Raw genomic sequence first — 12,348 nt, 5'->3', positions numbered from 1 at the left:
TTTCAGCTTATAGTTATTGCATTTTATAAATGCAATAACTATAAATACATATTAATATTTATTTATAATACTCTTATGTTTCCGTTATAAGTCATATAAACGTGACTCCACAGGCACCGTAAGATATTTTTTTAACGTCAAGTGTCATTCTATTATCTGGCATCTTGTATTTCTGCGGGCTGGCGTATTAAAGTAAAATAATATTCTGCAAGTACATGCCAAACGAATTAACACTATCAATATCCATATTGAGATACATTGTTAAATGAATTTGAGTGTATGGACTGTTTTATAGACATGCGAATTTATTTTGACAGCAGCTGTCAGTGGTAAATGGTAATATAGAAGGGGGCGTGTTCATAAAAAAAGTAGTATATGGTTAAGGATTCCTTAACTCAATACTCAGGATTTTCTATAGTTAAGTCATGCTTTTCGGCGACTTATCCTTAGGATCGAAATCTTAGATTGTGCATGCCGCTCTAACTATATAACTATCTATCTAACTATCAGGAAGTTGTACATCGATGTCTATATTATATATATATTATATGTATGTCGTATATGTATATAATATATTAAGTAAAAGAGGACTTTAATATTGGTGCACTACGACCCCCCCCCTCTCCCCACCCTGCGAAGATTCCACAATTAATTTTTTTTCACCAAACATCAGTGTAGTATTTCCAGATCGTGGAATAATATTTTTTGTTCTGTGAAATACTGACAATATTATATTTGAGAGGCTTTCTGCAGTTTTTTGGACATATTTTACGGTGCAGATAACCTGGAAGTTTTAGGTAGCCTTCGTAGAAGACGAAACAGATGAAAAATTCAAACGTACATCGATGTCTATATTATATATATCTATCTATACTTATGTCTTTTATAACTATAATATATTAAGTAAAAAACAGAAACGAAAAGTAGAAACACATATAGTGAATTAGGTTGATAGACCGTATCTTAAAAACTTATAAAACAACTTCCACCTAAATTCACCTCACGTAAGTGTATTATATCAATAGGTATCCAAAGCGATTTGATTAAACATGGTTATGCACTCCCAATTGACATTGCTAATTGCAAGTTAGTTCTGCACCTTGAAGAAGATGAAGATTGTCGGCGCGCTGAATCGACGAAGTGAAGGAACTGACCGAGGCAGCATTTACTCTGCCCTGAGATAAGCATATTATAAAGAGGGGTGGAAAGTTTTGGTCGCCCAAAAGATGATAGAATTTAAAGGTGATCACAATCCTCAGTCACGAGGAAACGACCAAGAAGAAGATATAATTCAAGTTATTTAAATAATATGGTTGTCCTAAGACTTTCTTTTTGTTACATACCTTCAATACCGATAGGCACCATTTGCGACTGCTCCCAGTGTTCTTTAAAAACTACTAATGGTCACCTAAAATGTTAGTTAGTTTTAGCGTTTTGATGAACTGTGGATTTTTTTTAAATTCCAGATTAATCGTCCAATGAGTATGAAGAAGGATGGAATCACGACTAGAAAGAGGAAACCAAAGAACGGAGGTGGACATTCAAGCCAGCCATCTACAAGCAGAATGCCCATGCCAAGTAAGCTATAAATACCTAACGGACATAATACTTTGTCGTAATAGATTTTTGGGTTCCCACCTCGTGTAGGTACTTCTTCCTTCTATCCATGACGTTTCAGGCTCGTTGCAGAGGCCATTATCAAGGGATATGAACAATTATGAAATTTAGTGATTTTTACATTCTTAGAGCGACGTTTACATTCATACACTTACACTACAATTCATCATAACACATAGGTATCTGTGGATAATGGCATCTGCAACGAGCCCGAAACGTCGAGTAAAGAAGGAAGAAGTACACGAGGTGGAAACAACCGTGAAAGTCTCAAACATTAGATTTCTTTTAATATAAAATTCATTGTTCTTCGTTTTATTGTAGATATCGTCGGTGTTTTGTAAAAAGGGCGAATCAACCATGTTGGCGAAATCGAGATTTTAATGAAAATACAATATGTACCCCACTAGATTTGTTGTGTAAAAACGGCGAATTTGTATCCCCACAGGAAAGTACTTAAAAACGATAATCGACTAAAATTAAATTAATTAAAATTACGAAATAAAAAGCGAATGTGACATAATATATTAGGCCTTTTAAAATATTATATAATAATACCTATTATAGTGACAGTATTCTCTCTAAGCTTTATTATCAACTTGTTAGATATTTATAATCATCTACAGGTAAAAAACAAATAAGTGTCGAAAGTTAAAAATCCTCCTCCTGTAAAATAGCATTTTGGTTAATTTGCCCTTTTTACAAAACACCGACGATATTCTTATAATATTTGTATAAGATTAAAAATTATTATTCTATATTTGTAAAAATTAAACAAATAATCTAAAAAGTGTACCTGCTGATGAAATCTTATATTTTCCAAAAGAATTCTAACATTTTGATTTAATACTACCTCTCCCTGTATATCCTGCTCATGGCCCCTACAAAAGGGGGGCTGACAGGGCTCTAGCCTGGGGGGGGCGGCGTGGCAGGTAGATCCGATAAGTAAGATACATACACATCACAAATTTGCCCTAATGGGAAAAAAATTCTCCTGCGGCGCTATTTTATTTGTAGAGTCTTAACATTTTAAAATGTCTAGTTGTATGATGCAACTTTTGATGACTGTGTGTCGATATTCGACAACTCCATAATTTAAATGGATTTATTCAATACAAAAAATCGCTAAAAATACACCGACTACCCTTAATTTTTCCTGAAACAACATTTAGAAAACGATTCTGTAAAAAATGCCACTGCCATTAACCCTAGCGATGGGTAGGGGGGCCCGCTTCAAGATGTGGAGGCCATGATCCTGCTACTACTCTCACTAATAAGTGCCGGCTAGACGCTCATGCTTTATCATAAGCTTACCTGCGCAAACCGGTTTGTATCGGGAAGCCCGTGTGTATGGACGGGAAAACTGTGGCCATGGCCCCCACAAGGGAGGGGCTGACAGGGCTCTAGCCTGTGGGCCCGGGCTCAGGAGGGGCCAGGCGAGGCGAGTCGACCAGATAAGTGAAATAAACAAACATCACAAATTTGATTTAATAGTAAAAAAAGTCGGCTGCGGCGCTATTTTCCTTCAACAATATTATTATTTAAAATTATGTGGTTGTACGATACAATTTTTAATTGTGTATCAATATCGACATCTCCATAATTCAAATGGATGTATTAAAATATACAATAAAACACTAAATATATACATTATTTTTTCCGCGTACACCATTTGGAAAACGCTACCGTAAAGCGTCACACTGCCTTTATCCTTAGCGATAGGTAGGGGGGCCCGACAAAGCTCCTAGCCTGGGGGCTCGCTACACTATGTGGGTGCCATGACTGTAGCTCGCGCAAACCGAAAAGCGCTGTAAAAGTGTTCCGTATTTTTGCATAAACTATACCGCTCAAGTCACTGCCGTCTAGCCGACGCATTAGTATGGATTGCTCTTTTTTTGCGGGTGATATAAGGGGATTATTATTTGTTTTTCAGTGGAAAATAAACTGCCCTCGATGTACGTCAGTTCTAAAGGTTTGGGGGTAGGTGGGGGTGGGAATCTCATATCGCACAGCCCACCGCACGTGCCAACCGTCGCGCACCTGAACAGACACGTGACAAACATGTGAGTAAAGGTGTTGTCAGATTACTTACCTACTTAAGGGGGGACATGCTCGGCGTACGTCAAAATGGAGCTTTTATGCTATTTTCACAACATGATCCTGGATATTCCTTAAACGTTGTAGATAATCTATTTACATAATTTTAAAGCCTTATTATCCTTTATATTTATTTTAAACATTTGATTACTGACAAACACGCGCGTTACTATGATCTTACTCCATACTTCATTTATCGTTTGTCAATTTATGGCTACGGCCGTATGTTGTAGCTTAGCCACTGGGAAATGCCAATAGAAATGGCGTATTTCAAAAAAATACTACCTTATTCTTAGGTAAATAATTATTATAAAGCAAACATTATTTGTAGAATGTTTATCACATTTGAATGGTCAAAGACATAGCTTATGATCAGTATCTTTAAAATTATTTTTAAATGTGTAAATCTTCCCATTTTTAAATAACAAAATGCCAAATTCTTGTCAAATTTGGGATCACAGAGATTATCAATATAATTTTTTATTGTAAATATTTCACTATAATAATGTCGACATAAATTTTACTAATGGTTTTATAAATGCTTTTAAAAATTAATAAATAAACTTAAAAAATCTTAACACCACTTCACATGGACGTACTGAAATATGACTATATTTCCAGGATCATGCTTTGAAAATAGCATAAAAGCTCCATTTTGACGTACGCTGAGCATGTGGGCCGTTAATAACAAAAAACTAGACCCGCAATTCATAAAACTGAGAATTTTAATGAATATACTATGTTTGAGTCAATTTTGTAAAATATAAACCTACCCCAAAGCAATGAATGCACCATCTTAAAAAATATCAGTTTCGAATCATGTCAAAATCGCGTGTTTGTTTTTCGCGGTTGGCACTATGTATTTTTATAATAATGTTGTCTATTATCTATGGTCTGCGGGTTTGGTTTTGTTAAAAATATTACTGCTTATTGAATTTACAGAGACTCGTTACTAGGTTACTCCATCATTGAAGTTACAGAGATCATGTTCGTTCAAAATATTCTACAAAATTATGAAACCATATACTAAATTGGTCGCGGTGACAGTACGCGACATGCATCTCAATATAATAGCGCCTGTACACGTGCATGGATTTACTGGCGGCAATAGTGCTTATTTTGAACTATCACGACAATAACTCTTTATACGTAAAAGTGCTGACTGTCTCTCCAATTCATTCTTTAAGAGTGAGCGAGATGCGATGTTGTCATTTTATGGTACTATTTCACGTATCCGGAAATTTGTACGTGAACAGTTCACCGCATGACACTTATTCGTGAGCCGCAGTACGTGAAACATGAATTCGTGTAACATTTAATCAAATGACGAGTTCTTCGTTGAACATTTCACCGTGGAGTATATTTGTCAGTATGCTACAAAATGTGGAGATGTCTTTACTAGGTTAGGTTAAGTTAGGCTAGGGTTAATCTAATTGAAACAGTACTATTTGCAAACTATCGCCGCATTTTGTAAGATACGTACAAATGTATTCCACGGTGAAATGTTCAACGAAGAACTCGTCATTTGATTAAATGTTATACAAACTCATGTTTCACGTACTATGGCGCACGAATAAGTGTCACACGATGAACTGCATACGCACAACTTACATGTAACCACTATTTTGATAGGTAGTGAACATCGGTCAATCTAAAAATTCGTTTTTTTGCCGACATGTTCGCCACCATCGTTCTACTGCGCAGGCGCAGATCAACAGAAATTTACTGTCACATGAAAATTCAGAAGGTTCCAAACTTGTTTGATTCATGCATGCAATCTTGCTAACTGCAGAATAATGCATGTTTACCCATACATTTTTTTTTACTGTCAACAGTAAATCCATGCACGTGTAAACGGGGTATAATCACAACTTTACTGTGTGCAATGCTCCACGAGCATCGCATATTTTTTATTACAACGTTTTTATTAGCTCGTATTCTTGTTTGTCCGGTGGTTGTTTGTCCAGTACAAATCTTGCAATCGATTTTTAACTAACTTCCCGACTAGCTAGACATTTGAAACTTTTAGAATATATCAGAACACGATGCCAATGCATTCTTTTAATACTTTTAGCCATCTTTAAGCAGAATTGAATTCATTTTCAGTTAATTCTGTTTTGTATGAAAAGTTATTTCGACACCATTATTGGTTGCTAGGGGTCTGGGGTCCTAGCAACTAAATTATTAATATATACGTGCGTTACTATGGAAATCAATATGACATGTCAAAATGACATTTCAGTATTCAATATTTGTTTGTTTATTTTTTTATTTACTTTTTATCAAGTACAAGTTTGAGCATATTGAGCATAATAATTCAACAGAAAATTTAAAAACGTTGTATATAAAAAGTTCTTTTTATCTTGTAATTATTTGATCTCACTGCGAACTGTGCTACGGCGAAATATAATACTAACAATTTATTTACATGTAACCCAACTTAGTATGTAACCGATTACATGTAAAAATGTATTTACATACTTAAATATTATTAATTATGCCATTCCAGATTACCATCCATGGAGTCGTCATCCCTCGGATCGTACGAGGTGAACAGCGTCATTACACCACGCATCCAGGACTCTGTCCACCTTACGAGGAGTTCCACATCAGCCAAGCATGATAATTAATTTCCATACATTGGTAAACACAATTGACATTATCAACATAATTGACAGCTCTCCCAGTGATATGAAAAAAAAACAAAAAAATGTTGTGACATAATAATTATTAATAATTGTTGCTTTAGTTTTAAAGCCTCGTATTCACTAGGGGACAAAATGTCCCTCAACATGACGCGCAACATAGAGTCTACGTGACGTTGCAACGTTGCATGCAACATAGTGCGGCATTAAGCCGGCTCTCACATCTAAACTTGTCTCATCTGTAACATATCGAATACGTCGATGTGACGTCATTTTTATTCACAAAACATACGTTGCTAAATGAAGCTCTGCACATTCGTGGAAAACGTCATTTTAGTTTGAAAAAAAATATCTGGAGTCACATGCAACTATTTTCATACGACATGCAGCCCAGGTATAATCCGTAAATGTCACACTTCGTCGTTCATTTTAGCTTGTCACGTCTTGTCACTTGTAACGTCACTATCATCGTACTGCCTTGCTTATACGCACATAAGAATGTTGCATGTTGCGCCCAGTTTTGATTTAAGACTATTATCCTAGTCGAGACAATTTTTAATATGCGTCTGGGCTTATACGGACATGTTGCCAATTGTCTCTTTGCAAGCGAGCGCACGGGCCGCACGTCTGTCCCGCGTCATATGTTGGCGAGTGTAAACGGGTGCGCAACATGTCGCTCAACATGAGTCATTCGAATATTCACTCTTCTTTCTCTTTGCAGTAAGCAATTCTACACCCATCACCTTTTCTCTTACGTTTCGATAAACTACTCGTTAGAATAAATATGTACGCAGCACTGATCAATACAACCTCCTCGGGCGACATTTCTGCGACAACTCATGTGTCCTGGTGCGCAAAATTGTTACCGAAACATTGACGTCATGGCCCGCGACATGTTGCTCCGTTTGTCTCCTAGTGAATACATGGCTTTAAGTTTTTTTTGAATAAGTAGTTTTTATTTATACCTAAGTAGATACATATTTAAGTCGACTAAATTACATTATATAAAATCGAATTGTATACTATTAGGTACATACATAGTCTGTAAGTATGTACTTAGTAGAAACTAATATTGTATTTAACGTACCTACCTATATGTCAAAAGGCGAAACACGGGTCGCAAAAAGTGACTCGAATGAAATTGTACAAAAGTAAGCTCCCTCAATCGATAGTGCTAATTTTCCTACGGTGCTTAAGGAGGGACATGCTCAGCGTAGGTCAAAATGGAGCTTTTTTCTATTTTCAAAGCATGATCCTGGATATTCCTTAAACGTTGTAGATAATCTATTTATATAATTTTGAAGCCTTATTATCCTTTATATTTATTTTAAATATTTGATGACTGCATAAAGTATTTTTATTACATAAAATAGTATTCTTTTAAGCCTATCGCTCTAATGTTTAAGAATATAGTCATATTTGTCCAGGGTCATGCTTTGAAAATAGAATAAAAGCTCCATTTTGACCCACGCTGTGCACGTCCGCCCTTAAGTGATGTCATCATTTTAAAATTATCATTGTATACTTTTGGACAATGCTAATGGCAAAATGACCCTCCCTACTATGGGAATGTAACAACTGGGCGCCGGGACAATTGGGCGCCGCACTGTCGAATGAAATAAATAGACGTTCGTTACGATTTTATACGGAAAGTAGACGAGGAATTGTAATCAGTTTCTATCTACTACTTAGTAGTTTTAATTCATTTCGCTCTTAATATGATATTTTTTATTGCTGATTGAGAATTTTCATGCCTGACGCTTTATATTAAAATAAAAAAACTCTCTTTTCACTAGAACTGAAATAATATATTATGCACAATTAAATCATTATTTACGTGTGCATATTTAAATTCTCACCAAATATGAAATAATATAAGTATTCAAAATATATTTTAAAACCTAGTTATATTTCTCGGACGTCTATTTATTTTCAAATTTCATTCGATTGCGTGGCGCCCAGTTGTCCCGGCGCCAAATCATCCTAAACCATGACGTAAGATCTAATAATTATTGAGCTAGGTACACCTCAGTGGCGAAGGGTGGAGGTAGGCTGTTAAGATTCAATATTAATAGTGCATACTAAAATTTGTCATTAAAACGTACTATTTGTTTTCATTCAACCAAGACTAGGTACGATGTGTAGATAGAGTTTGTTAGGTAGTTTTTAAAATTCAATTAAACCCTGCCTAATCCAAGCCATGGTAGATAATAGTAAAAAAAATCGTTTATCTATAAATATATAAAATTATGCCATTAATAACCCATACATAACTATAGATATTTTGTAGATTTAACCCTTTACTGCATATTGTCGCAAATTTGCGACATTTCAAACTATTTCGATATAGCCAATGCCATCTGTGTAAATTATCAAATAATATCTTTTTTCGATGCCTAGAAAACTGTTTTACCATAAACATCCTACTTTACCGATTTTGTTTAGACATTTCTGTTCATGTTCTGCATTATAGGAAGTCTCTGCATTTCTGCTTTGACAGTAAGTTGACGAATTCGTATGTACCTACGCGAAAATTCGCATTTGTAAATAAATAAAAAAATTGTACAGAAGATTGAAATTGGTTGAATAAAAATATCTACACATCAAATAAGGTGTGCATATTGGTTTTTTATAATTGTTTTCATTTGGTATTGTATTTTGTCATACTGAAATCTAAGATTTCCAAATGTCGTAACTATGCGACATCACGCAGTAACATACAAAATTTAATGGAATTTTCGAAAAAAAAAAATATTATTTTTCCTTCATTCACAAGGCATTTTGACACCAAGAAAAAATAAAAATTTTCAAAAAAAAAAATCACGCAGTAAAGGGTTAATAATGTTTTTTATCGATTAAGATTTGGTTTAGGCAGGGTTTAATGATTTTTTAATAACCAACCGACACCATCTGTAATACGTATTCTTAATATTCACCGAAAACAAATAAGTGTGACTGAAAAGGGTGCATTATTTTTGTCGGATCGCTCATAGCATACCTAAACTATTATGGTTTACTTTAGGCAGGGTTTAACTGAATTTTAAAAACTAACTACCACCATCCGCAAATTGTATTCTTAGTTCAATGTAAACAAATAAGTATGACTGACAAAGTTTGGTGTGCACTATTTATGTCGAATCTTAATAGCCTACCTCCACCCCTCGACACTGGTACCCCTAATAGGTACACCAAAAAGAAGATACATGGGGAACAAACGCATGTGTGAACTTGATAGGGATGATTTTAATTTGGCAGCTCGGAAGTTCGGAACAAACCAAAAGCTCAAGGTTGTAAAATATCTGTTTCCGAATTGAGCGAAATTTTATAATTCGCTGCTTAAAGCTCAAATTACAAGCTGACAACGTAGGTTGGTACCTAGATGAAAAAAATGTTTATAATTATGCTTCATACAATATTTTTTAAGTAACATTAGTGGCAGCGCTCGAAATGGAATATTTTACGAACCGGAGCGCTCAATATTTTATAAAAATGTTAACATAGTTATCTAATTGCTTGTGTATTTAAAAAAAAAAAAATTGTGTTATGCCGTGTCCACATTGGCAACAAGTTGCTGGCAACCTCATTAAATGTCGATTAAAATAATTTTTGGTCAAACAAATTTTGATAATGATGAGGTTACCAGTGTGGACAAAAGTTTTTGATTTTTACGTTAAATGGCAAATCTAGCTCACTGTCAAATTAATACGTCCACGAGACGGAGAGATAATTTTGGTGATTTTACGAACCGGAACGGCGCTCCGGTGCGCTCCGGTCCATTTCGAGCCCTGATTAGTGGACAACTTATCATTTACTTGATTTATTGACTATCTACTTAATAACACCTATTTTAGTTCCTATTTTTGTAAAAAAAGACTAATACTTTATTTTTGTGATAACTGTTTTGCCTAATTAGTTTTTTTTAATAGTAAGTATATTTAAAATATCTAAATATTTTCTTTTTAATTGCTATATGGAATGAATATAATGTCTATAGGTTGTCACGTGCGCGCACAAAGAGTGTGTTTTCGGTTACATGTAAATTGTACGTAAAACATTTCACCGTGGCACAGTTCGCAGCGAGTTTTCTTATCGGAAAGAGATGACTGTATACTATACGGTCTCCAAATTTATTAGATTCAATATTAATATTATTTTCATAGCGGATTTTGGCAAAATTCATGAATTCAAGAATGAAAACCTAACCTAACCTAACAAATAATCCAGTATATCGGCTATTTTCAAAATTTGTTTTCCGCCAGCTTCCTGTCGAAGGAGAACCCAATATTTTTATTTCGCTATTCGCTTCAATTGTTTAAAAAAGTAAATATCTTATTTGCGTAACTGTGTTTGTAAAGAAATTGGGTTGCTGACTTTGAAAATAATAGCCTTAAATCGCGTCTGTTTGCGTGAGAGCGAACGCAACTCTATGGGCATTTCTGAGTTGGGATTAGGTATGTTGGTATCGAGTCAAATGTTAGTGTGCAAGGTGCTTTACTTATCATTTTTTTCAATTGTCTATATATAATATTATCTCGTTTATTTTAGTCGGCTCTCACACCTAAACTCGCCTCGTGTGCCGCACAGCCATAAATAAAACCTTCAGAAAACTGCGATCCAGTGTTGCTTGTGAAGACCGCGCACATCTACCTAGCGACAGTCGCGCGTAGCCTTTGTACCGTATAAATATTTGAATGCGGTGATCGGTGAGCTGGTATAGGAATGACCAATTCGTAGGTGCTTATATGTGACCTGGCGTCTTCGACTCGGAGCCCGAGAAGCATGCAACTTGTTAATTGCAACAGCATATGTTTTTTCAAACGAAACAGTCGCATTCAACCAATCTGCGGAGCTTCATTTGGCAACGCGTGTTTTGTGAATAACGGTGACGTCACATCGACGTATTTGACACGTTGTAGGCGACGAGTTTTGATGTGATATCCGGCCTAGGATGCAGACACACGGCATTGCAGTCGACGTGCGTCCAATGCAATGCCGTGTGTCTGCAGCCTTACCTATAGAACTTTATGTGGGTACTTATTAATCTGCAAGAAGGTATGATGTATGTACCTATCTACCTACTGGGACTTTTTATTATTTTTAGTCAGTTATAATATATTATAATATAATGCTTGTATCATATGTAGTGCGTAAGAATAATATTAAAATTGCATTTATTATGGGTTTATATGGGAAAATAGGTATTAGAAGTAGAGGTAGCAAATTCCAACTTTATTGTTTCTTGGAAAAGGTTTTTTTTTGATAACTTCGAGATGGAAAATTATCAAATTTAAATATTATTTTTTGAAAATAGTGTCTGTACCTCCGAGCCAGTGTGTATCAAGTCCAATGTTGTCAAAAAATCGTAGATACTTAGTACTTACTTGAAAACTAAGTATAAATCCATAGACACCAAGCTACTGGAAAATCTTAAATTTGGTTTTTCAGAAAGTGATCTTATTTGATTTAAGATAACACTGACTCTCAAGTATGTACCTACTTACAGATACTAAAATAGGTTACGTGTCAATTGTACGTACTACATTTCACCGTAGCACAGTTTGCCGTGAGCTTTCTTAACGGAAAATCTTATCTAAAGCACCGAGATGATGAAATTACGTGTTAAGTGTAATAATGTTCCTTCAAGAATGAAAACCTAACCTAACCTAATCTAACATAACAGATACTTACAGTACATCGGCTATTTTCAATTTTTTTTTTGCCGCTAGTTTCCTAAACCGACAAGAACCGTGTTTTATTTAGACATGAATTTTATCTCAGTACTATACGACCCAAAGAGGTTGGACAGTCTTTCATATACGGCCATATATTTCCGATACAACATTTCACGGTGAAGTGTAATACGGCGAACTGCATACGTACAATTTTTCTAAAATAGCATACTATGTCAAATGATTCAGAATGCTGACTTTGCGTTTGGAGATTGAAACCAATACTTCCGAGCTTTGTGATACTTACCTATTAATAGTAAACC

The 12,348-nt window shown here is 35.1% G+C and overlaps 1 protein-coding gene across 3 annotated transcripts in view; it reads left to right on the top strand.

Annotated features, from left to right (window-relative positions):
- Positions 1-6,411, top strand: part of LOC147069267 (uncharacterized) — a 46,337-nt gene extending 39,926 nt beyond the window's left edge. For 2 of the 3 annotated variants that reach the window (XM_085951212.1, XM_085951213.1), the window contains exons 6-8: positions 1,467-1,578; positions 3,548-3,677; positions 6,221-6,411. In XM_085951212.1, coding sequence (XP_085807338.1) covers positions 1,467-1,578; positions 3,548-3,677; positions 6,221-6,341 — 363 coding nt within the window. In that variant the 3' untranslated portion in view covers positions 6,342-6,411. The remainder of the gene's footprint in view (positions 1-1,466; positions 1,579-3,547; positions 3,678-6,220) is intronic. The other variant, XM_085951214.1, reaches the window with a different exon arrangement.
- Positions 6,412-12,348: the final 5,937 nt, after the last annotated feature.

Source organism: Rhyacophila brunnea, unplaced genomic scaffold (genome assembly GCF_057557595.1).
Source record: "Rhyacophila brunnea isolate RB1 unplaced genomic scaffold, BYU_Rbru_1.0 scaffold_24, whole genome shotgun sequence".
Lineage (NCBI taxonomy): Eukaryota > Metazoa > Arthropoda > Insecta > Trichoptera > Rhyacophilidae > Rhyacophila > Rhyacophila brunnea.
This window is presented reverse-complemented; position numbering and strand designations above follow the sequence as displayed.